This window comes from Salarias fasciatus, chromosome 5 (genome assembly GCF_902148845.1).
Source record: "Salarias fasciatus chromosome 5, fSalaFa1.1, whole genome shotgun sequence".
NCBI classification, from domain to species: domain Eukaryota; kingdom Metazoa; phylum Chordata; class Actinopteri; order Blenniiformes; family Blenniidae; genus Salarias; species Salarias fasciatus.
Genome location: NC_043749.1, coordinates 5,066,203 through 5,093,195, shown reverse-complemented (window position 1 = coordinate 5,093,195; position 26,993 = coordinate 5,066,203). Strand labels below are relative to the sequence as shown.

The following is a 26,993-nucleotide window of genomic DNA, read 5'->3' as shown; positions in this document are numbered from 1 at the left end:
AGCGGAGAGGAATCACTACTGGCTGAACAAGAAACACACACACACACACACACACACACCAAAAAATATAAAAGTCAGCAGAGTAAAGCCTGCAGTCTAAGTCCACATTTATTACCCGTTAATGCAACAGAGCTGCGGGCTGAATTCACTTTCCAAAGACACACACACACACACACACACACACACACACACACACACACACACACACACACTTCTCCCACAAACACGCAGACACACCCACATTCCTTCTGCGTTGTGTCACCAAAGCATGACGGCGAGGAGAGAGCGGTGACACGCTGATAACAAAAAGATCGGTTTTTAATATGCTGAGAGTCGACGGGGTCATTAATCACGTCAGGCGGCCAGGTGGCGGCGAGCGCGTCTCTCCTCGCACCTGTGCCAAGCGCTTCTTGGGCGCACGCCGAAGAAAACGAAGCTTCCAGAAGAGGCCAGACCTGTTGGACTGTCTGCCGCGGTACGTGAGAACGGGATGAGCACGCAAGCGAAGATGACAAAGCAATCGATAAAAAGTGGCACAAGTGGGTCAACAGAACAAACACACACACACACACACACACATACACACCGGTGTGTTTCCAACGGTGTGTTTACAGAACTTCTAATAAAGTGTACCTGATACGTCAGTTGGATGAGTGTAGCAATGCTCCCATCAGCAGTAAACAAGGTGGATATTACCTCTGAGAATAATGCCAGCCCAGATTAATATCCGTTTCACATTTATTTTTAGGTATAATAAAAGAACACACACACACACGCACACAGACACAACTTGCTGCAGCCTTTGATTCTGAAACGATTGCATAAACACTCTTGAAGCAAATTAAATTGGAATTCCCCATCATTATGCTTGTGTAACAGAGATTTTACATCGTGTAGATAAAACACATGCCAAAAATGCTGAAATACTATCTGAAATGTCTGTTAAGTTTTTCATCTATACTTTTATTATTATTATATTTGCGCACTTTAAAATTTGTTCATAATGGCAATATATTCACTTTAAAAATATATGTTTTACCAAAATGTACAACACGATAACAATGCACTTGTTGCAATTTTTGTAATGTTGACTGATTGTTGTGAAGGATCCACCAAACAGTCTAAAATCAAACTCTCCTGTTTTATTCGTATTTTATATTGTGCTGACATTCTGTAATATTATAATTTCCTAGCTTTGCAGTTCAGTCATTTTTTTCCTTATTATTCCACTTCTTGTTTTTGTAAAGTTTCATCTCAGTATTATTATATATTCTAATATCTATTCTGACAGAACACTGTATTCAAATTTTATTGTTATGTCATGATTTAAAACTATACGCCAAAGAAAAACCAGGATGTGTGCATTTAGTTATCGGATCGGACGTTCGCCCTCTGTTCACATTTCTGCTTAAAAACTTTTAGGTACAAAAATGGAAACACTTGGATTTGTTATTTTTAAGTGATGTTATCTATTTCCTGCTCCACAGCAGTGAAGGTGCGATAAAATGAGTTTGCCCGGATTGATTGCAGCAGGAAACAATCAGATCCGAGTCGCACGACTTTCACCCTCAACCAGTTTGAGAGGCTGCGATAAAGAAAAACCAGGCAGACTGGAAGTGGTGACGTTTAATTAGCTTATGCTTCCTTCTCGTCCTGTTCAAGCACGCTGAGCCTTCATTCTGTTAATCGTTTGTTGTTTTGGTTTCAAGCGCTGGTGATAAAGTCTCCAATCATCCTCTCATCCACGGTGTGAACACATGAACTGCGGAGTGAAATGCAGGCAGAGAACAACACTCTATAAACACGAACGCAGCTCTCTGCCCCTGCCTTTTCCCGGCCATCCACCACACCCACCCTCATCACGGTGAGAGAGGAGGGGAGGTAATTATTCCCTGATGAGACTCAGGTGTGCTGCGTTTACTGCCCTCCCACCGGGGCCCCACAGAAACCAGCAAATGTCACGTTTCCTGGCAGCAGTTTACAATATGGCAGCCGCCGACATCGATATGGAACCCAGCTGAATGTGGAACTATTCACTGTCTGTATTTGTACCTTTGTTCTTGCTGTGTTTCCAGCGTTTGGCCTCATCGGGGAGGGCTGAGGGAGAGGTGGGGGGAGGGAGGGACACACCGACTGCAGGGTGTAGAACCGGCGAGCGGCTGATTACTTCTCTCCCGGTGGTTTTAACAGTCCTGGTTAATAAAAAGCTCTGGCCTGCTCTTCTAATTACAGAAAGCAGTGCTCTACTGGCTGAAGCGCGCACACACATAATACCTATCCAGCCCAGACCCACAGAGCGCCCCCCCGCCCCCGTGCTCATCCCAGCGCCACAGAACCTCAATCCGTCACAGATGGGCTGGAGGCCGCGCGCCGTCCTGTCCCTTTAAGGCCCGTACGGTGGAGGTATGAGGAGTGTTCGGCCCTGAGCGACTCGCAATCACTCATCCAAACATCCCCAGCCCGCTCAGCGAGGAGCTGTAAAAACCGGCGCGAGTGTGACTGCACTTGCTGAAGAATTCCACCTGACAGATTTGAATGCCAAGGGCGGCGAGGGCTCAGCGTGTGTGTGTGTGTGTGTGTGAGAGTGTGTGTGTGTTTAAACAAGCCAGACTGGGGTGAGGTTTGAACCCCGGCACATCCTCCACCAGCCAATGGAATGGCGGCCGGCCCCCGGTTCCCATCGCCCGCTGAATCTCTGCTCCTGACAAATTAAGACTTGTTGTGCAGTGAAGGGGGGGGGGGCGGATGAGGAGAGCAGAAGCCTGAAAGTGGTGTCGATGGAGCGGCAGAGAGCGAGAGAAAGAGAGAGAGAGAGAGAGAGAGAAACAGTGCACTGGCAGGGATTCAAGACAGCAATTCCATCGACATGAGAGAAATGCTTCCCAGAAACTCTGGATAATATTTATGTTGTGCTGGAGATTTTTTTTTTTTTTTTTTTTTTTCCCCTTCCTCCCACCTGTGTGCAGCTTTTGTGCAGCCTGTTGCCTCGAGCTGGACTCCAGCAGGCCAGAGCACAAAGGGAAAGCAGACACCTAACGACACTTTCTCAACAGTCCGGCGTGCTTCTAATGAGCCCGACGCGGGACGGAACAACGGCGTTTCGAGGCATGTGAGCAGAGATTATGATTGGTGTGGCAGAACAAAAGGGCAGATATGAAAGGGTAAAAAAAAAAAAAAAAAAAAAGTGTATTCTTTCACCAGGTTTCAAGCATGACGGGCTGATGTGTCACAGCCACTGATGGATGACGGAGGCGTCAGAGTGCATATTAGCCAGTGAATGGTGATGTGGTGCGATACAGGATGCCCCCAGGGTCAACCAATTAGCTGCTGACAGGAAGAGAGATGTATGGCGGCCTCAGGATGTGTCTGAAGCCGCGAGTCAGACGTGGGAGAGTGGACGGAGGGGAAAACATGCTGGTGCTGAGGGCTGAGGCACCGAGGAGGAGGAGGAGGAGGAGGGAGGAGGGGGGGCTTGCTAGAAAGTAATGTGGAAAATGATGTACAATTCTGAATTTTAAAATCTTCTCGAGAATATTTTTATTGTGGAAAAACACACACAATAACAGAACTGTCAAAAAGGTGTACAAAAACAGATTTGGTCTGTACAGTCCAGAAAGGATCACACGTTCTTCTCTCTTTAAATAAGGTCCTATTTACTCAGCGTTTCAAGTGAAAACGCATCAGTTTTACAGTTTTTGTTTCAGAGAAGATCCACGCCGACACGGTAACGATTTGAAAACGACGTCCATCTACACGGAAACGGCAGAAACACCAAAAACGCTGCTGTTTGTTGTTTCTGTAATGAAGCCACACACGTGTAGAGAGAGACATTTGCATGTACAGATGAGGAAGTTGGACTGTTATTAAGGGTGAATCAACTATAAAACCACATAATCTCAGGAGAACATGACACTCTATTGCCGTGTTTCTTCCACCTATTCACTACTAGCAAGTCTCAGAACATTTGCGAAGAGAATCACTGTGACAAAGTTCATTTCAGATCAGAATATTCAAAGAAGAAATCACCTATTGGGCAATCTTTTATTGCCCAATAGGTGCAAAGCTATTTTCAGAATGTATTAAAACTTCATTGCTCCAAGAGTCTGAGTCATTTTATCTGTACTTCTTTATCTCCCTGGTTCTGCCTCACCGAGCTGAGACTGGCCTGTTTTTGAACATCGAGCCTGGTCTCCCGCAGAGAAGCACACGCTCTTTCTGGACCAGAGTATTTGCATCAGGAGCTTTAAACCATCGTCTGAGATCATTCAAATGAAATGCTTCCAGGCTGAACTGACAGACACGGCTCTTGGGGTTTTTTATGACTGTCTGCGTCGCAGTAAAAGAAGTTAGTTTCAGTGTTTTTAACAGCATAATGCAAAACTGAGGCCGTACTTTGGTCAACTGAAGCATTTCATGCGTATAATGTACCAGGGAGTCGTCGACAAATACAGCTGATCCACAGGTTCAGAGCAAGTGGAAGCAGTAAGACGTTATGGGCCGGTGTCTAAGATGGAAATATACAGAAATACACAGTTCAACAGTCTCAATAATGTAGCTAAAAAGAAAGAGAGAAAGAACTCGGCGATGCACATGGTAGAGGTGCAGACAGACACACACACACCCCATGTTTTCTGGGAGCAGAGCCCACAGCTGTAAAACACAGACCAGAGTCATTCCAGTTAACCAAACGCAGCCTGAAGCCCAAGTGAAAAGTTCTTTACACACACACACACACACACACACACACACACACACACACACACACACACACACACACACACACACACACACACACACACACACACACCTTATCAGATAAGCAGAGTTGCAGAAGCAACAGAATCTCCAGAAAAGTGTGGACCGGCAGTGACATAACAAGTCTGGAAACACACACACACACACACACACACACACCACACATGCACACGCACACGCACACGCACACGAACACGCACACAGACAGATGAGTGAGTCAGAACACTCCATGTATGGACCTGATCAATCCGCCTCACGCCGGGACAAAAGACAGATCATCATCGGGCCCGGCTGCAGCATCATTAAGGAGAAATCATTTCCAACACTTCCAGAGAACCTCGCTGAGTTACTGCTTCGTTTCAACAGGAACAAAGACTGAAGAACAATAAATGAACGAGATGTGTCAAACTCACTTTGGCCACAGATGACTCACCGTGCGCTGCACTGGCCAGGCCGGTGAATCAGCAGAACAAGTGGGATCAACTTCAAAGTTTTAGTATCAAAACGTCCGCATATTGTGAAAATATTCAAATTTCAAGCATTTATTAAAAAAAAAAAAAAAAAAAAAAAACTTTTCTGAAGATGCCCTCCGTGGGATTGGGTACAGGGTCATTTAACCATGAACCAGATATTGTTGTGGTTCAGGAATACTCAGCAAACAAAAAAGTCACTTCTCATAACACCTGAACTCTGAAGCCTCTGGCATGTGAGAACAAAATGTAATTCTTCTGCCTACATGTTTGTTTGTTTGTTTGTTTTTTTGCAAATTGATGTAATTACTGCAACACTCGACAACATGATCACATATCATACAGTTCTGATGGGGCCTCAGTTCAGTCTGTTTCTAAATGTTTCCTGCTATGATGTTTTGTGATGATGACAATGAATTTGCAACACATCCTGCAGCCCCAGTTAAGAAAAGTTCCAGTTCTTTTACTGGATGTTTTCATGCGGCTGAGATTCTAAATGATAAATGGTAGACTGTACTCGACAAAAGCTGATGCCAGTTTGAAGAACTTCTCAGATATTCAAAGGTTGTTTGAGAGAGTGAGCATTTGATTTCTGATTAAAATATCTTTAGAAAAAAAGCCTCATGATTAACCTTGGAATACGACTGAAATCATCCCGTTATGGCGTTTGCCAGGTTATTTACTGTCAATAACAAGTTAAAGCTTCATCAAGGTCAGTCAGTTTCTGGACACAAACAAATCCATCCTGGGATAGAAACTATTTCAGCCTGAGCAGAATTCAACAGAAGCCTACTTAACTCTAAAGATTTGTAGAAAGTAAATCCACCATGGAGCTAAAGAACGTTGGAGCAAATCAAGAACCCGTTTCAGCTAAACCTCCGGCTTCCACACAGAGAAGCTCCATGTAACCATCGGTGCTGAATTATGAATTGGTTTGAACTCCTGACCTCTCCGAGGGTCGAATGAGGTAAATGCTTGTGGTTTAGGTGACACTTTATACCCCCCCCCCCCCCCCATCCCCCCGTAGACATTAGGCAGTGACATCACAGCGTGACCTCTGAACTCCAGGTGGTCTGTTCCAGATGCTCCTCCGTCAGCACGGTGATGGCCGTGGCTCTGGAAACCGGGGCAGGCGGGGCGGGAGGAAGTCAGGGGAGCAGGTGTTGTTTCTGGAAAGCCTCGCATGACTGTCGGGGTGGGAGGAGAAAAGGCCACTCGTGAAACGGCGAGCTATTAAACCTGCGGGGTGTATCGCAACGTGATCGGATAATGTCCTACGCTGTCGGCTCATGTTACCGGCGATCATATGTTTTGAGTTGTGGAGTGAACGGCAACTGTAAATCCACAGGCATCTCAGAGGGCCGCTTTCTGAAGAGGATGACGGGGAGAAAAGGACAAGGTTGTTCATCTTTGGATCTCGTTATGAAAAATAACGGCGCTGGAAAAAAGAAGAGTTGGGTTAACCTCTAATTACCCTGCGCTTCCTCATGTGTGGCTTCTGCTCGGCAGCGATCTATCCTCCCTCCAGATCCTTCATCTCTACTGTCATTGCAGGATAAAGTGAAAACAAGGCATCCATCAATCCCTTCTCCCCCAGACTTCGTTCGTGTTGTGTTGGCGGAATAAACTACAGAAGCCACAACATGATTAATTTTTGTAACTTTTTCGAGCTGGTCTGAGGAGACGGGAAGCATTTCAACCCACCAGGTAGCAGTAACCATTAATAAGGTGAAGCATGTTAAGTGCGTTGATGCTAAATGTGCTCTGGACGTGACCTGGAGACGTCCGAGTCCGACGCCTGAATCAACTCGACCAGTTTTCAATGAGAAGCAGCAGCGACGGATTCCTCAGCTTTAGAGACGATCATCCTGGGAGAAAAGTTTATTTTGGCCACTAAGTTGTTCTTTCAGTCATGACACAAAGAACTTTTGTACCATGACTGAAAAAAACAAACAAAAAAAAGACTTTGCCTTTTGGTTCATCTTCCCACATCACAGTCTGGTCCATCGACCACATCCTCGCTGCGACCGATCAGACCCATCCAGAGAGAGTCTGACTGAAATGCTGCTTCAAGTAAAGGCCTCCTGTTCACTATGACTCTCTAATAGTCTAGCTGAGTGAGATGGGTGTTACGGTAATTGGGCAGTTAAAGTATTATGTCACGTTAATGGCTGCTAAAATCAAGTCGAGCCGGCGTCCAACTCACACTGAATCTGCATCGCGGGCATGGCTGCCGGGGGAATAATGCATCACTCTCCATTTCTCGCCGACCAACACCAATGTACAGGAGCACACTCCTGACACTCATTTCCTTCCACATGACATCCAAATCATAGCTGTCCCTTTTTCCCACACACACACAGACACACACACACAGATGCTTCGCCAGGCTGTCGGAGCTGTGTGTTATTAAAAACACATGTGGTGCACCAAAGGTTTTCTGCCTGGATTGAGACAAACATGCATAAAGTTGTGGGAAGCAAACAGAGCCCCGGGACTCAGAGAGACGCGCAGACTAACAAGGCCACCGTGGTCATGTCTGCAGACACACATGCAGCGAAGGGAAAGGGGAACATGTAAACAACTCGGCCTGTCAGAGTCTACTGGGTCTTCTTCCTAATAAAACAAATGTCTGGCGTTAGACCGTGGTAACAAGTCTTCACACGAAAAACGCTGAAATGCACGGAGAATCCCTGCATTGTGAATTATATTCATCAATGACGGATTGGGGGGTGGGAGCACAGAAACGCCGAGCACTGTTCCTCAGCCAAGTCCGCACTGAGCTAAAAGCACAGGCGGGCGTCTGACAGCATGGCAGCCCACTCCCTAAGCCCATCTGACTGCAGAAGCCATCAATCGGAGCGCATGTTGATCTAAGGAAGGTTGCTGAGGGTTAGGCAGAAGCTCCGTTGCCAGGTCGCACGTCAGGGAGGATGGATAGATTTAAGGTGCCTTGGTGAGTGGGCGGGGATTAGCAATACTCCAGATGCACGCCAGCATGGATGTATGGGGATAAATAGAAGAAGAAAAATGCAAAGATGCAATTATATTCACACAAGTAGCCTAATGTGAATGACAGGTGCATCCAGGCACTGAGACAGGATCCCATTCATCTGTCGTCTGCCGTGGCGGTGGGAGTAGAACCATTAATCCCCGGAGTGGCGTCTGTGATAAAGTGATATGAATCATCCGGCGACGACGAGGGAGCCTGAGAGGGTCATCACTCTTCTAACAAGGGTCGTCTCGACCTGCAAACAGCTCCAATAGGGGCGGCGCTCAAAAGGATATTCCATAACTCAGGCAGGTAGACAACGAGGAAAAAACACGGACGACGTCCAGATGGACGGGACGGACAGACGACTCGGGCTGTGGGCTCTTCATGGCCGGAGGCGGCTGTCTTTGAATACCTCGAGTCAATGGTGCAGATTTCCATGTGTCTACATCCATATATCTATATCCACGTAGCTGTGCTTCGCATTGGTCGGACAGAGGTGATTCACTCTTCATTTAGATGAAAGAAATTCGCGCAGTAGCTTCATGCTGCTGTCTGATTGTGAAATGGTCTTGATTTCACCCCCACAAACTTTTACTTTGAAGACTTTTACCTTTTAATCAGTGCGTGCCGAGATAAGCTCAGAGGTTTTCTTTCATCCCTGCAGCAGAACTTTAAAACAGCGAAACGCCGGAGACGTCGCAAAAAGCAAACCTCCAAAAGGTCAAGCAGGAAGCTCTGCTTAATTAGGAGCTTTTGAGAATTTCCTTGCCAAAACCAGGAGGCAACCGTTATAATCATCTGGCTGAAACACAAGGTTTTTCTTTGAAAATTGCAAATTCAAAAACACACAGGCTCCTCTCCAGGTCAAGTCACGTCAAGGATCGACTCTACAAAGGGGCAAAGGACAACAGGTTTTCTCATCCATCTTCAACTCACTGATCGCTGAGTAAACAGATAAGGTAGCACCAGTAACACATCCTTAAAAACACTGGCTGTCATCTGAGAAACAAGCCGTGTCGAGCTTTTATAGATATTTTTGATCGCATATAAAGTATTTATTTGTAAGAGTGTAACTGAAAACTGCAAACCAGAGTCAGCCGGAGAGGATTCCATTTCAATTTCAACCACAAGCCTGATATCTTCTTTGGTTCCCAGTGCCGTCTTGCAATATTTTCCATTTTATTGAATTTATTCTTGTTAAGCAGTTTTCGGTGTTAAATCTATTTAAAAGAGTTATCTGACCGTCCGGCTCTGGGAGAATAACGGCAGCTGTTCTGACAGCGGCCAACTTCAAAACACAAAGCAGGAGGAAGCCGTCATTCGTTTACACGTGTCTCACAAATCCTGCCTTCACGTACGCAGGAGAAAATAAACAGCCTTTGCTTCCCCTAAACCCCCCCTCCCGCTGTTCCGGCTCAGTCATATGAGGGTGTTTAAACCTGAGCCTCCGTGGATCAGCGGCACTGAGGCAGGATGTCCCAGTGATTCCCTTCAACTCCCGCTTCGAAACCTGCATCAGAAACAGTGAAAAAGAAACTCCTTTCCAAATACAGAGCGACTGCAGCTCTGCGGCATGCCAGCCGGAGGTTGGGAGGGCGTCACAGCAGCAGAAAACCCGCGCAGCTGTGACCGCCGCAACTCAGCGTGCGGCCCAACGGCGACTGAGCACACACACGTGTTTGTACTGAGCGGTCGATCCACAAACACACAGAACCACACACAGCTTCTCTTTCTCTAAATAATAAAATAGGACTCAGTCACAAAGCTCATAACAAGGAGAAATGGGTCAAAAGAGAAGAAGAGTGGAAAAGTCTTCTGTTGTATTCATCAATGACGATTGGCTCTGAACCGGACTGCTCGCTGTGTTCAGACTTTAACAGCTGCCAGCACGCCAGCGCCGGACTGAAAGTGCACCAAGACCGAGTTTATTCACGATCCAGGTCTGCTTGTGTGGTGTGCATCATAGTTTGGACATCGGTCAGTTTGATCTTCCACAAAAGGACACTACCGACATGGAAAGAGCTCTAATGACAGTTCTGAGCAAAACGTTCACTCATATTTCCGTCCTGTCGGCTTTGACAACAACTGGCACTCAGAAGACTGTTTATTCAATATAATCTCAGGTGGGCCAGACAAGTAAAAGGTGGGAGTTTTTTCCAAGCACATCCAGAAATTTTTGACATTTTTACATCTCAAATCTTGGCAGCAGTTTCTCTGCCAGACAACTGCACAATTTCTGCAGCTTTTCACTCTCACGTCTCAACAAACTGACCCTGAAGCTTCAGTTTCAGTATATTTAGTTCACTAAAAGGCGGCTAAGCTTTACTTGATGCACCAGTGATCTCAAGTCAAATCAGTAACAGCAACATCAGTCTGATTTCATTGCGAAAGCCAGACCGAACCTTCTTCCAGGCCAGTTTTAACCCACGGGCACTCTGCAGTTCTTCTGCTTGTCTCCCGTCTCCAACTCAACGTGGAATCATTTCCAAAAGGAGTCACAGCTGTGGAAGCCTCAGAGTCAGAGCTGTGTCATCTGACCTGCCCGTATCGGTTTAAAAACCCGAGGTCGGACCCTCGAGGGGGGTGGAAGGGGGGTAAAGAGGAAGCAGCGAGGGAGGAGCTTGGATGGAGAGGTGTTTCATAAACCCTGCAGCCAGATCCTGAACCTCGGCGTGCCGGAGAGGAGAAAAACGCTCAGGAAACTACATGGGACGGTGGAAATGTGAAGACAGCCGAGTATTGGACTTCACTCTCACTTTGCTGACTCAATTACCTTCACTGTCTGCTTGCTTCTCAAGCTAAACGCTCAAAAAAAAAAAAAAAAAAAAAAAAAAGCGAGGACGGAGGATGTCTGTGTTATAGCCAATTAGACAACGCTGGAGGTGGCGGAGACGCCGCTGTCGGCTTCACTTACACTCGTCATTCCCACAACCCTCACGCCGCCACACTGCTAAATTACTGTCTAATAACCCGACGCAGGCTCATTACTGCGGCTCAAACTGTAGCAGTTTGGATCAAATTCGTGATCACCTCACAGCTCTTCAGAGCAGGAAAAATAAAGGGCCTGCCATTAAAAAAAAAAAAAAAAAAACCTCACTAACTGCAGTGCATAAATGTCATAAAGCTGGACTGGTAATGATGGGGGAGGAGAGAGAGAGAGAGAGAGAGAGGACAGTGCTAATCTTAGCACGCCATCTAGTGGCGACACGCGGTACGACCCACAACCAAGAGCAGAGGAACAATAACTACAGTCCTGAATACAATGGGACGATTATCCTGTCATCACTTATCGCCACATTTCAACAGCTCCACACGAGAGAGCAGGGCGTTTCTAAAAGTGCTTCTGACTTCAGTTAATTCCCAGCACTTTGTTGTTGTTTTTTAACAGCAAGATAAACTCATTTTTCACTGCACAGTTTCCCTCCTTCACCCCAATCTGAATCCCATCGATTTCTCGCTCTGTTCGGCCGGAACCCGAAAGATGCCGACTCAGCAGGCGACCTGACGGTTTTTCTTCACCGCCATCGAGATTAATGTGGTGCAAAAGTTAGAAAAGAGTTTTAATGCCCGTCAGTCGGAGGTGTTTTTAAGGTAAAACTTCAGGCGGAATTCTCTCGAACATCTGGAGCAGCTGCGTAATGAACATATAGCAGGGAAGAGGAGGACCCCAATTAGTGCGGCGGCAGCAGGAGGAGGAGGAGGAGGAGGAGGAGGAGGAAAGGGGGGGGGGGGGGGGGACGCCGGGACACACCACGTAAACAAACTTATCTTGACAGGGTCTCCTGGCCGGAGGGAGGAGATGGGCGGACGGCGACGGAGGCCGGGAGAAAATGAATTACCTTCCTGACACACGTCAAAGCCAATCACCGCCGAGCATCCTTCGCCGTGCCCGCGTGCCCAAATCCCCGCCGCCGCCGCCGCGTTTCATCTGCCGGCGTTAGTATGCACACGAGCCGCGCGCCAGCCTCCAAATGTATTCATTTATTCAGAGCCCCTCGGAGAAATCACAGTGTCTTGTTGTCCTCTTTTTTTTTTTCTCTCTCCCCGGCTGTCCAGATGGAATTTGCGTGAATAACATCAGTTTAGTGAGGCAGAAAATAAGTACAGGCTAGCACAGCAGAGGGGGACTAGATTACACCCTATCCCACCTTCCCACCCCCCTCACTCAAAAAAAAAAAAAAAAAAAGACAAGTGTCACCTTCATATACTTCTGTCTGGCTTTCCCTGTTTTCTTCCCCACTGCGATTAAAAGTTAGCGGGTGGGAGAAGCGGAGGGATCTCCTCCGTTATTCAGCGTTGTCGCGCGCTGCAGGCGCAATTAAGCCAGACCGGATCATGAATCAAAGAGCCAAAGCGGCTTTTTCATTACAAGAAAAGGTGAGCGGGCCATCAAGGGAGAGCAGCCATTTGCTCGTTCATCCTCGTTTTGTTTTGCATTTATAACGCATCTAATTGCATTAATTAATCAGATGTACATCTAAGAGGAGCCGGTTCATCTCCAGCAAGTAATTGACTGGGATGGAAGTGAGCACGGAGAGAGGGGGGAAAAAAACTGTAAATCAATATTCTTAACTTCAATAAAGCCCAAGAGAAATTAAAATGTCTTCAATCAGATGAGTGGAAAGCCTCAATATCAATCCAAGAAGAAGAAGGAAAAAAAAGATCAAAAGACGGCTTTGATTGGATGAATGTCTGTTTCTAGTAAAAACTATTGAAATGGGTTTTAGGAGGATGCACTTTGCAATTACCTGAAACAGTGGTGAGATGTGCTTTAGAGCAGGAATTAGAGGAAGTCTTCTTTATCGCTGCTGGACGGCAGAAAGAAACGAGTGGAAGAAGGAAGGAAGTGAAGGAAGACTCACCTCTCTGAGGACGGTGCTGCCGTATCCTCGGTACAGGCCTCGCACGCCCTGCGCCAAAACACATCCATCACAAACACATTCTGGAGCGTGATTAATCCAATAAACGCCACTTTGGCTCAGTTTAAAAACAAAAGAATAAAGCAAGAATTAAATTTACAGCAAAAAAAAAAAACTGAGAAAGCAAAAACAAATATTTCAGAAGATTTAATATTTCAGTGCAACAAACGACCAGACAGGAAGTCAAGTTTAATCAACTTTGTTATTCTCTGTGATTCAGCCTTCATCTTCTCAGATGGCGCTCTGCATTTCATTAGTCATCCTATCTGGTTCAAGTTTATTAGATTTACAGTATCAGTGAATGAAAGGGCACTACCTTCTCCACCATAAAGCATCTGAAGTGTTTCACCTTTTACTGTTAGTTTAGTTCAGGCTGCTTTGGATCAGTGACTGAGATTCTGCCACATTTACCCAGAGAACACATCAGTACTGTTTTCTTGGTCTGTGGCTGGATGGTCGTGCTGCAGAAGTCATGATGAGTTTGTGTGTGTAAAAGTCTATCAGCTTTCGGTTAGTTGAATTAAATTTTCTACTTTACACACACTGGTTAGGCTCAAGACTAAGACGTTATGGTTAAGAACAATTCAAAGACAACTTCTGCAAACTGATGTGATCAATAAGCATTAATAGTTACAATGTGACTGCAGCATCAATGTCACAGCACAAATAAATATTCAAGCAAAGCCACGTTTCTTTACTGCTTTCAATACTTCATAAAAAACACAAAAAAGACAGCTGCATAGGAACAATTCAGACTCATTCTACTAATAAAGACAAAAAAATGACCAGAAACCATCCTGTTATTACAGACAGACTTTCTCACACTCACACCAGGCTTTCTCACACTTTTTGTTTACTACATTTCCCTCACTGGCTCGTCTGCCGTGTTTCGTAAGTAGACTGTTACTTGCAAACCGAAGCTTTCCAACTTGATTTTGTGTCTTTCTTGAATACCCAATAATCACTTGTGCCATCAGAAATCACTTAAGTCTACGAACTACTCCTATCATGTGCCTGCATTTGTTATTTCAGGCCCAAACTTCCTTTTGACTGATCAAACAGACTCAGACTGTGTGACAGCACGAATGAAGGGACAAGCGATGAACAGAGCCCATTAAAGAGAGCCGTCAGCACACACACCTCCTCTCTGAGTGTGGCCAGCAGCGTGTTGTAAGTGGAGGATGAGGGGCAGGCCTGCGTCCGCTGTTTGACCACCTCAGTGGGCACCCGGATCAGACACGCCACCTGCAGGATGAGAGCAACGCAGTCAGGCCAGACGACGGGGACAGGGAACGCGGCGTCTCGTGAATAAACACTCCGTTTGCCTTTAATAAACTTGTATTTTGATTTGTTTTCACACTGTAACTCAAACTCAACCAGATCCATGACAGAATTTACAGGTTCTCCTTTTGCAGCGCCTCCATGAAGGAGACAAGACATTATAACACGTGTCAACAGATTTACCCCACCCCCAGACACACACACACTTACACACCTCCATTTGGCATCCTTTCACCACACATGACATCGCCTTCTGTATGTTTTCACTGGCGTGGCAGGCGGCCATGATCTGGCACGGCGCGAGGAGAGCAATTACACGGAGCCGGCGGGCAAACGGCTTGTTTGCAAACGGGCCAATTACCAGAGCGGGTTCCGCACCGGAGCAACAGTTGCCGTGTCCGTAAAAGGTCACCGGGCCGGCCGCACCGGTGTCCGGACGGCGTGCGTCCGTCCAGGGCCGCCGATGGATCCCGACACGCGTGCGCACCGCGGCAGCCACAAGCTGCGGCCCATCCACCATATGTCAACAAAAATATGGACTGCCAACAGCTAGCGGAGATAGACATGAATATTTATGCTTCATAACTCGCAGCGTCCTGCAGGCAGACAGGCGGGCGGGCACAGCTGCCCACCTGGCGACTCCATTTCCCATTTATCCCGCGCCGGAGTGGAAACGCCGGCTAACGGCGAGCAATCTCGCAGAGCGATCGGCGAGCCGCCCCCACCCGCTGAGGCTCCCCTCGGTCACACAGATGCCAGTCTGCCGGTGCCACCCTCGCCACGGCGGCGCTGGGAGAAAGAGAGATGGAGGCAGTGCGATGGAGATGAAATGCATCCTTTTCCCTGTTTCCATACTGATGTAGAGCTTGGGCTGAGAAGGGGGGGGGGGGGGGGGTAAAGGAAGACACCCAGAAAGCTGTGGAGGCTCGTACTTCTCCACACCGGGACGGTTCAGCTGTGCTGGCCAACGTGGAAACCTCAAACTTTTGGGTTTCAGACCTTCACGTCTAAACTTTCGCCAGTTCTTGGTCCTTCCACAATCATTAGATCAACCTCAAAGTCAGAGTTTAAGAACAAATCCAGAACAGTTTCTGTGAGAAATTCAGTGATTTGAGATCAGGATGACAGCGGTCCGGTCTACTCCAACCGTGGTGCAACACTCCCACCAAGTGGAGACGCCGGCACCTCCTCAGACTGGGTCTGACTCGGAGATCTCATTTCGGTGGACTTATCATTGATAACGCGGCGTGCATCATATCTGCCCCCAAAAACAATCCTCCAAAGGGCTGGTTTAGGCAGCTAAATGGAAAGAAAGTGGCTATGACAAGTAATTACAGACGTAATTGGATGGGAGGCTCGGCGCTAAAGCGGCCTTTCCTCCACTGTCACGGCCGCGGGAAGGCTGGGACGAGACGGAGATTATGCCAAATAAATTAGAGACATTGTTTTTATGGGAGTAATTTGAGCACCGGGAGGTGGGGGTGGGGGTTGCGGGGGGTAAATGAGGGGGGCAGGAAAGATCAAGTGTGTTGGTTCAAACGCTGGAAACAACTGCAGGCGTGAAGATGAACGACTCTGAATCAAGAAACCGTCAATAATGAAGACATATATTGTATGAAAGACCGAGGACGGGGAGGAAAAAAAAAAAAAAGAAAGAAAATGTGTTTGTGATCTCAGCTTTAGAGGAGAGCTGTGGGAAGACAGACATCTGTCTCCTCACCTACTTTGTCCTTGATTCCCGTTGCCTTCCTCTGGCATGTAAACATATTATGAATCCATTGGCAGTCTTTGAAATTCCTGTTTCCATTTATCTTTATTTACAAGCTGTTGGACTCGTCAAGCAGCCTTCATTAGGAGGCCGCCTGCCTGTGATTGAAGCCTTTCAGATTCCGGCAACCCGTCGTCGTTAATCCAAACGACTGAGCGTGTTTTCAATTTCTGGCGCCGGACCGCACGAACAACGAGGTACGGGCCCGACGCTCCATCACGGGGCGAGCCGCGGGAAGGAATGGGAAATTAGCGCAGACTCTCGGCACATTATGGGCAGAGCCAGTGAATCAATCCACAGGCGGGACTCATTAAAAGCCCAACTTCTTCTGCCCCCATGCACACTTTCAGTGCTTTATGACCATCAAAACACAGTGGTCAGTCCGGACCAGCGTTTCCATTTGGCTCCAAGACAACAACAACAAGTTAGAAAAGCACACAGGCTTCAGCTATTTGGATTTATTTGGAATTAAGAGCGGCTTAGATTTTGGGAAAATATCAAACATTCTTGAGAAAACGAGCAGATTCTTTGATGACCGCAGAGCCAAAATTTGTTATTACAACTCAGAGACTAACAATCAAACCGAGAGCGGAACCACGGGGTTCAGGTCTCGATGCTCGGGACGTGACGGAGAAACGAGGAGCCCGAACCGAGAGGGACGACGACGAAGGAGGACGGACGAAAAGGTCACGGGGAAAAGGGGAAGAGATGAGGACACCGCCCGTCTCCAGCTCTGAAACATCAGCCAATAAATCACCGAGCGCGTTGCCGCTTGAAGGCGATGCATGGATTATTCCTCACTGCCAAGTTAAGTGGCTGCCAGTTTCTCCCCCTCCGACACCAGCAGCACCTAGAAAAACTCCTCCCCTGTGCACGCTCCTCCTGACTGTCCCCCTATCTTGTCATGTCACACTGTATTTTCCAGTACATCCTCCTACAGACGTGCGGCGCTGAAGGGGGGGAGGGGGCCGGGGGGTTGTAGATGCGAGAAAAGCCCGCCGCCTGGCCTTGACAAATGAGCTTTCAGGGCAGACGTCGAGCGAATGGGAATGAAGATAAATCTGATCTAATGGCTGGATAACAGCCTGCTAGAGCCTGACAGACGCCATCAGCTTACACATTCTTTACGGGAGCGTCCCGCCGCTGCGGTCGCACAAACACCGCGACGCGGCGCGGCGACGGGCGGGAGGACTCCCCTCACCCTCCCCGCCTCTCTCCAAAACTTCCAGCTCGGCCGCCGTCCCGCTCCGTCCTCCTTTCCGTCCGTCCTGGTTTCCTCTCCGAGCGTGGCCAGGCATGCGTGAAGTAGGTTAATACAGCAGTGGGATTAGTTATGACGTTTGAAGAACACGTTTCCGTCCTCCACCTGAGCGCCGCTCCTCATCCACCACCTGTGAGCCACAATTCTAATGAAGGACTTAATTAGTTCCTGGAATTTTAATTTATTCCCTTTAAAAAAAAACAAAAAAAAGCAATTAATTCCTGTATGTTGTAATTTTCAAAAGCATTTCATATAAGAGTGATTACTGCGATGGGGATTCTTCTTCCCTCCGAAGAGCCGCGGCTCAACAGTCAGCTTGACTAGAAAGACAAAAAGTGATTCGACTCAAGTGCTTCAAACTTCCCGCAGCCACATCTCCCTCTGGCAGGACCAGAACACACTCCCACTGAAGTCCACGTCTTGTAAGTTAGTGCCAAGTCGCGCAGAGAGAGGCCCGCCGATGAAGCTCGCGAAGCAGTCGCTCCCATAAAGTTCTTCTGTTGAGGACTGGGAGCAGTTTTTAAAACAGCTAAATAGACTCTCGAGGAATGGATCATGAGCCGAGGAGCAGATAACAAGCTGCTGACTTGAGACAAGCCGGGAAACAACTCCGACACAAACGGAGCCAACACAGATCAATACCGAGAAATACGCTGATGGATTCTCCTTTAATCAAAGTTTTTAGACAATTAGATTGAGGCTCATTTTAAACAACGGTTGAAGTGAAATCACATTCCATGATACAGTCTGCATGGCAGCATTCTGGATATGACGTCTGATTACATGGAAACGCTGAAAACCCCACAAGCAGCTCAGTTTGCTGCAGACCTACACAATAACTCCTCTCTGGATATCACGCTGAGGAAATCACACAAAAGGCAAAGAGAGACTGCTCACTTCCAAAATAAAACACCGCATGTTGACGAAGGAGGGACTGAATTCCACTTCATGAATTCTCCATCACACTGGACCCTGAGGCAGAACAAGTCAGAGGCACGAGTCCATAAAAATTATAGAAAAACTAAGGAAAACAAAGTGATGCAGAGCCGTCGCCGAAGTAATTTGCCCCTAATTTTCCTCTAATTACCCTCAAACACAACCCTGCCCCCAGCTGTTTCTGAACGTAATATAAAAAATACGATGAGCCGCACTCATTAAAGATTTTAATGGTAAAAACACTTGAAAAAAGTTTGTCCTGGCCTGCAATAAGATAAGTTATGATATGTAACTGCTGCAAAAAAAAAAGTCACTGATGTTTTCTCGGGCCTACAGTGTAAACGAAAATGTTCATTACTGTTCATCTGAGAAAGAAAACGTCGATTCTGCTTCAGGATGCCACAGAGACAACATAACTCACCAGCATCACCAGCAAATTTCTCTGGATTCGACTCATTTTTCGTGCACTAAGCAACACGTGAGAGAAATCTCTGCTGCAGATCTAGCTTCTGCCACTTTTCTGATGCAAGACGTTTTAACTGAACGTCATTAGCGGCGACTGCGGAGACGCCGCCTCCTCCGATGTGGCAGAGCTTGCATCACGGTGCAGACGTTCAGGCTCTGCACACGGCTCGGGGCACGGCGAGGGTAGGCCTTTCAAGGCTAAGCCTCAGGATTACGCTCTTTGAACAAGACGCACCCAGATGCCAGAACGCGAGGCGAGGCGAGGCGAGGCGAGGCGATGGGGGGTGGGGGGGCGGACACCGCCCCCTGCCCTGCTCCGAGGATTTGGGTCTTTGATGTACTGAAATCCAGAACGGGGTTAAAGGTAGTGGCAACCTCTGCCTGACCTTTCGCATCCACGCACAACGTGTCGAGATGAGGAGCGTGAAATAAAATTAAAAAAAGCTGCTCTGATGGGAATCTTGAGTGGAATCTGGATTGATTAATGCAGCAAAGGAGACTTGAAACCATGTGCGACACCTGATGGATCCCAGCTCCTCTGGGCCGCCGTGGGGTTCGGCGGCAGCGGGGAATAATCCCCTCTTCCATAAACATGCAAAACTTGGCCAGATTGCATCCATCCAAAAAGTCATGAATACTGAAGGCAGTGCAGCGGGAGGGGTCCCCGTCTTTCCATAAACTGCCACTTCACCGCGGCTCCCCCTCGTGCCGCCGCCAATACCCATCGGCCCCCACGTCGCCGCCAATGACGATGGGATGCGCGGCGAATGACGGATGGGGGGGGGGGGAATTGCGCTGGTCCTTGTTGGTTTCCAGCCCGAATTCCCCCAGACTGAATTGGCAGAGTCTGGGGGTCGGCGCTGGGAAAGTAGATGAGTCAATAGGCAGTAATGAGAGCTTATTTACCCAGCTGGTGGGGGGTGGGGGAGGCGGGGAACAGGCCTGAGGAAGCCCCCTTATCGCACCCAGCTGGACCCTGAGGCCAGCAGCCAAAAACACACACTCACCTCGGCCCCCTTCAGGAGGGCCGGCCGGCCGGCCGTGTTCGCTTGGGGACAAACGGCGGTGGGAAAGAAACAACGGGGGCAAGAGGACGGAGGGGCAGCGGCGAGTGCTGAAGACAGCTGGGGCCGCTGCAGACGGAGGGAAAACACACTCGCGCACACACACACAGAAACCACTCCAAACCCGACCAAACACTTACGATTTCTCCCAGGGAGGCGGCCAGCATGTGAGTGACGGGTGCGGCGTGCGGCGCTGCCGCCGCCGCCGCTCCACCGGTGCCGAGGAGGGACTTGGTGCATTCGTAGGTGACAAAGAAAGCAGCGGCTGAAACCAAGCAGAACCGCAGCCATTTAAGGCCCATTAGTCAACCAGCATCGAGCAATTAATATCCCTCACTACCACTGACAGGGGAGCAGCCGAGCTCTGTGTGTGTGTGTGTGTGTGTGTGTGTGTGTGTGAGTGTCTGCACTTATAGTAGACGTAAAAGCAGAGAAAGTTAAGTGTGTGTCACGTGAAAAGAAAGAGTTTCCAACTTGGACATATAAAAAAAGAAAAAAGAAAAAATCTGACTGGATTATTAAAAGTGTCACAAACTTGGATCTTGAGGGCCATTTTTTGGCCCACGTGCCTTATGTTTAACAGATGAATATTTAAACCTCAAGACAGTTTATCAAAAGCGATCTTGAATAAGATCTGAAATATTTGTATGGAAATCTCCACACTGATGTCTTCATATTGTTATTCATGTCAGAAAAATGAATCATTTGAATCAGTGTTATAAAACAAAAACAATAAAAAAAAAAAAAAAGCCAAATGTCAGCACACCTGAAGAGCTGCAGCTCGGGAATGTTTGATATTATTTCCTTCTCCGGCGGCAGATTAATATTCTGTCAACAAATCAAAGCGTCGAAGTCTGGTTTTAGTTTTCGCTCTAAATAACTGAGGTACGCTTCCTTCAAAGCTGGAAAAATAAAGCAAGGAAAGAAAATTTACAAGTTATATAAATAATACTGCTTTCAAATGAACATTGTCTAATGTATGATTCTGTTTTATAAGAAAAAAATAATGTCTTAAAACACAATTAACACATCAGCCATAAAATTATGACCAAGGAAATGTTAAACTCTAATTATCTGAATGGAGAGAGAAATAAATAGACAAAAATTTAAGATTCCATTGTCTGGTTGTGTAATTACTGTATATGTGCTTATATTTTAGGCATCTGATGCTCTATCTTCATATTTCTTCTGTAATGATATAACATCTATATTTACATTGTCAAAGAGAATATAAATAACAACTCCACAAACCAGAGCAGGAAAAATCAAAGTAGAAAGAGAACATTTTCTCCTCCTATTGTTGTGTATTATTGTGTTTTCATAGGGAATAGTTTGTGATCTAGTAGGTAGGTTATCACAGTCGTTTGCACTCGGGGTCTTTGTAGGTATATATGATGATATATGATTCTCTTAACACTGTTGCTCCAGACCGGAGGCAGAGCACGACATCACATGTCCTGAACATAAAGAAAAGCTCAGTCTGCATCATGTTTTCCCACAATAAGTCATTTCAGACTGAAGATCGTGTAGATCTCTTCCTGTATGGACAAATCAAGAGAGTCTTTTTCTAATGATAACCGCTTTTTAGTTGATGTCACAGTTCATACAAGACCATTAATTAAAAAAAGAAAAAGTTTTAAAAAGACACCAGACTCTGAATAAAGTGGTTAGTCGGCGATCTGAAGCACCTATTTCTAAATTCATGCATTGTTGAATGAATGTGTTTCCCCGTCAGACATGATTGATTTGTGATTTTCTGAATGAATTTTAATCATGAAAGTGCCTTCAGTCGTGAGTTCTTTGATCTGTGTAGCTTTACACATCATCTTAAAGAGAAAACTGTTTTACTGATGACAAAGAAGCTGAAAGTTTAATCAGATCTGCTTATTTTTTCACGATAGCAAAAAAAATAAAGAAATAAGACTCATTTGAGTGTGAAGAAGAAAATCACTGCATGTGAGTGTATGAGCTACGGAAACAATGTCTGACACTTCGACACGGGAGTCGTTCTGGAGATATTACAGCAAGCACAGAGCAAACAGACTTCTCGGAGGATATCTGGGCTGCCTGCCGCGTGCCTCGGGGAGCAGCAGTTAGCGGTGGAAGCGGATGCGGGCGCCGCGCTGAAGGGCTTACCGTTGGGGAAGGAGCCGACAGCGGCAGATGGGACTCCGGCGTAGATGCCCCTAAAGCCCCCGGCCTTGTAGAAGCCCTGCTGACTCTGGAGTCTGGTCTTAATGGTGTCCAGGGGGAACAGGGTCAGGTCCACACACATGCCGGCGCAGCCCCCAGCCTGCAGAGACACACACTCTGTGAGGCACTTCGATACAAAACACACCTGTGCTACAGCAGGGAGGGAGGATAAATTCAGGTGGTTTATATGTTTCAGACCTCTTGTCATTTCTATATTACAACCTCTTAATGCAGCCAAGTGTCAATTATTGAGAAGAAGAGCAAAGTTTGATCTGAACATTTTCATCCAGTAGCTCTCTTTATTCATCTTATTAGCTTTTATTCTCCAGGTTAGCTCATCAGAGGATCTATGTTGGCAGGTTATCCATCTAAATGGTGCAGGAATGACAAGGAGGAAAACATAAAGCAAAAACATCCTACTACAACTATACAACACTCCTCACCGAGTGTCTGTTCAGTCCAACACAACTCAGTCTTGTCGACATCATACAGACTTAGAGTATTGTTTTTCTTATTCCTTATACTCCAGACATAGTCAATATTTATTCTGTTATATTCTGCTGCTGCAACACACGTCATCTGCTGTAACAATAAGACGATGACCACAGGAATCACACCGAGGCCGACAATCAATAAGGAGATTTATTCCTTTGAAAATGGCCACTGACGGCAGTGACCACAACAAAACAACACTCTGATGATTCACCTGCATCCTTTCACTCTCTCACCCCAGCGGCCATCCACCTTCCCAGCATCCCCCCTGTTCAGTACCCCCCCCCCCCCCTCCCCCCCAGGCCTATTCGCATCCCATCACCATGGCAACAAATACAGTGAACACTGCAAAAATGATTATAGAACAGCTTAACAGATTATAGTTAATAAAATTAACATTTGGGTCATTACAACACGAAACACAATGAATCACCATATTGTACTGTCATACTCTTTAAATTAAATATGTAAATGAAGACACTTTATGTGTCAGTCCCTGTAAAAAAAAATGCAAAAAACTTTGACATATTTATTTGATTTCAATAAAACCTTTTTTTCATTTCCTTTCTCACCCTACGAAAGGAAACTCAACTGTGGTTCTGAACTCTTTTTTGGGGTCAAAGCATTCACACTTCCAGACTAATGTACAAAGCTGACCTCTGTTCTCGACACACTATTCAAAGTGAGGTTAATTAGGACAAAATTCCAAATAAAAAGTAAACATTTTAATATTTATTTTGTTTCAATATTATATTCTGTGGCTACAGAGGCTTCCACAAACTGCACAGAACTAGTCTTTTGGATGAATGGTAGTAAATGCAGCTGCACAGTGTTGAAGCAGTAAGTACTGTCATTTCATTGTGGGAAAGTCCCTGGTTTTGATATGAATGTAAGTACAGAGTTTAAACGTCTCTCTGGACAGTTGTTGACCCTTGTACTGTAGTTTCTTTCCACATGCCAAAATCAAATATATGAGGTTAATTGAGGTAATGATTGATGATTGATTGTAAACTGTCTACAGGTGTGTGTAACCAACTGTCTCTCTGTGTTTTAAACAGTTTAGAAAACGGAAGAACCAGGAAAAAAACAACAACAACAACAACATATGCTTTTAACATTGTTATGTAGCCGATAAAACATACAGAACCAGGACCTCAAGAGGAGGTTTACTAAATGTTCCCAGAGTCAGAAAAAACAAGGTGAAGCAGCTTTTAGTCGTCACACTCCTCACCTGGAGAACAACTTTCCTGAACACTTGAGTCCTGCTGACACACTTATTTCCTTTAAATCAGGGTTGAAAACATTATGTACTCAAGCTTTTCAATAAATGACGGGTTTGACTTATTTTATGACCTGTTAGTGTTAACTATATTTAGTCTTCTTTATGTGCCTTTCTCGGTCGCCTTGTTTCAATGTACGGGCTATATGCACAGCTCCATTACTTACTGAAGTTCAGACAGCACCTTTATTTCATGTGTTTCATGATAGGATGAACAGATTAATCCAGGCGTGTCTGGCCATTTACTGCGGTCAGACACACCTGGATTTAATCAGTTCATCCTATCATAAAACACAGGAAATAAAAGTGCTGTCTCAACTTCAGGAAGTAATGGAGCTGTGCATATAGCCCACTGTAATCAGTGTAAATACTGTAAATTGCCTTGTATGTAAATGGTGGGATACATCTGCACTGCTTTGCCAAATGCAGAAACTTCAGTAAGCTGTCTCTTGCTAACGCATAACTATGACACAAAAGAAACCGTCGCATCCCCAAACATATTTTGCTGTTTAAAAAAAATAACAAGTGAAATCTACAGTACGGAAACAAGAGTGTAGGTGAAACAGAAGCTCAGAAGTTGACTGCCGAAAACCAAAACCTCCTGCTCACCACCAGAGACGCGACGAACTCCTGTCTCTCCATATTCCGCTCACGAACGTTCCCTCTCGGTCTTGTATCCAGTAAAATAGCAGCTGCTGTTCATCTCTGACACTTCACAGGATTCAAAACATGCCTCTCAAGGGCGCCGCCATCTTGGTTCGTCGCTTATATGTGACGTCACAGTGCGTCATTACGTACCCCATAGCTTGTGTTTACTGAATCTGTCAATTTTTTACTTTTAATAGTGCAAAAACTGTCGGTATTGAGCAAATTACTTGTCAGGATCAGCATATCAGAATGCTTTTAAATATAAATGTTAAAATACACATTATTATTTAAATAGAATTTAGAAATCATACATCTGATTGTGAAAACTATTAAAAAATTAATTTGAAAAATGCATATTTTGAAGTGGGTGCAGTTTGAAGATGATCAGAAATGTTCTCATTACGTGAGACTTTTTTTTTTTAAATTTTGATCCTATTTTTTTTCCAGCATACACATGAGTGTCAACACCACCTCATCCGAGACTAAGCCCAGAGCATCCCAAGACAAAACCAACACTTTAATGAGCTGAAGTCGAGTCTCAAGACTGATCAGAAGTACTACAGCACAAGTATTTACAAACATAAATGATGACACTCTCTCTCACACCATTTAAATGAAATACAAATTATATTTACAGCTGTAAACCTTGATAAAAATTAGTTGTAGAAAATAGCATACAACAACATACATCAGATGTGTATGCAGTGTGAAAAATGTAGATGTTCTTGTTTTGTTTGTTTTTTTTACTGTTGAGTGGCTGGTAACTGGGAAATGGGACCTTCCTCACTGACGACTGTGATCCCAGCTGGATGATCACAGCACAAGACAATGTCTTTATGAGCTGTTGAAATAATTGATCAATTAACTAATAGAAGTGACTTCATGCTCATTTGTCCTCTCGCTTAAGTTTAAAAAGAATTTTACATTTCAGATTTAGTTTATATTGATGATTATCGAGGTGAAGTATATGTGCAGCTGCATTATACGATCATCCATGGGATTAGCTGCAGACGTCGACTATGGGATTCATGTGATTGAATCCAAGGGGAATACAATTAACATTTCTGCATGGTTATTTTACATTGCACTGTACACTGGTATTTCTGGTGTGAGAAATGGTCTTCAAGGTACAAACTCACAAACTCAAAGATTTGTGACAGTGATGAGCATACAAAATCCCCAATTCAAGGTCCAGCAAGTAAAATAAATACATTAAAAAAAAGAAAAGATTTAATGTGTAATCACTGAAGACACAAAAATACACACACAAAAACAAGTAAACAGCATGACTCCAGCTATTGCAACATATAGCAAAAGTGAGACTGAGGGCGGCTTTGATTTATATATTTTTGTCTTTGTGAGGTGAACGCATGTCGACATCTTCAAAATCCCACCAGGGATTGAAATGTCCTTCGGGCGCACAAGTAGGTCTCGTCACACAAGTAATCATGCATACAAACAACCAAACCAAATGAATAACAAGCTGTATTTTTATGCTAATTCAGACCTTTTTGTGTTTTGACATATTTACAAAAACTGCGGTGCATGAATGCAGAACAGTGGGACCAGGATCAACATGAAGCCTGTGGCTGCATCGGCTCCAGTACAGAGCGTGAAAATCCATCCCCGACTTCACACTTCAAATATATGTGACTGCCTGGTGGTGGTGTAGTGTGGGAAGAGAGCAGTCCGTTTTTTTTGTCTTCATTCTGACAGGATGAAAGAAAAAAAATCCATTACAGTACGAGAATAAAACACAGCAAAAGTTCAGAATAAAAGCTAAACTTACACACAAAAGCTAACAAACACAAATTCAATGATTGCACTGCGACATGCACACTGTTGCATTCATCAATTTCAGGAAGAACACATTTTCCTCTAATCTTTCATCAATAGAATAGAACAGAATAGAACAAGAGTATTATTTAATTTTTCCACACGATTCCACATGTGTAAACTCCACAGAGAACATCCGGACTCAAGTTATTTCTCATTTGATGTTTGTTAAAGGTTAAAGCTTGCTTCTATCGCATTGAGCCGGTTCATAACGGCCGAGGCAGAGCCGTGTTTCTCCCGGCTCGCCTCTAATAACCTGCCGTGGGTTTCTGCGGCGCTGTGGCAGGAACGCCGGATCACAGAGGGGCTGCGAGTTGATTTACAGTCCAAAAGCTTCTCTTACAAGACTCACTCATCACCAGTCTTGTCGTCATCTTCAGATCCACCTGACGAGGACTCATTATCCCGTCCCTGAGTGGAGGACTCGCCCACAGGTTCCCCCCTTCTCCACTGATGAAAAGAAAATAAATTGCTGAGCTCCCTGAGAACAGCCCCTCTCTCTGTCTCATCAATGACAAAACCCGAGGTGGAAAGGACACCTAATTTAATGTAACCTATTACAATGTGAAAGGGCAGCATAAATTCCACTTGATCTTTTTATTAGACCACCAAAATGTGCGAAAGAATAAAT

General features: G+C 45.6%; 1 protein-coding gene across 1 annotated transcript in view; it reads right to left on the bottom strand.

Moving 5' to 3' along the window:
- Positions 1-24,629, bottom strand: part of slc25a26 (solute carrier family 25 member 26) — a 52,114-nt gene extending 27,485 nt beyond the window's left edge. The window contains exons 1-5 of the mRNA XM_030091871.1: positions 24,488-24,629; positions 22,051-22,207; positions 20,055-20,179; positions 14,280-14,384; positions 13,083-13,130 (exon numbers count right to left, since the gene is read on the bottom strand). Of these exons, the coding sequence (XP_029947731.1) occupies positions 13,083-13,130; positions 14,280-14,384; positions 20,055-20,179; positions 22,051-22,207; positions 24,488-24,520 (468 nt within the window). The 5' untranslated portion in view covers positions 24,521-24,629. The remainder of the gene's footprint in view (positions 1-13,082; positions 13,131-14,279; positions 14,385-20,054; positions 20,180-22,050; positions 22,208-24,487) is intronic.
- Between the last annotated feature and the right edge of the window lie 2,364 nt (positions 24,630-26,993).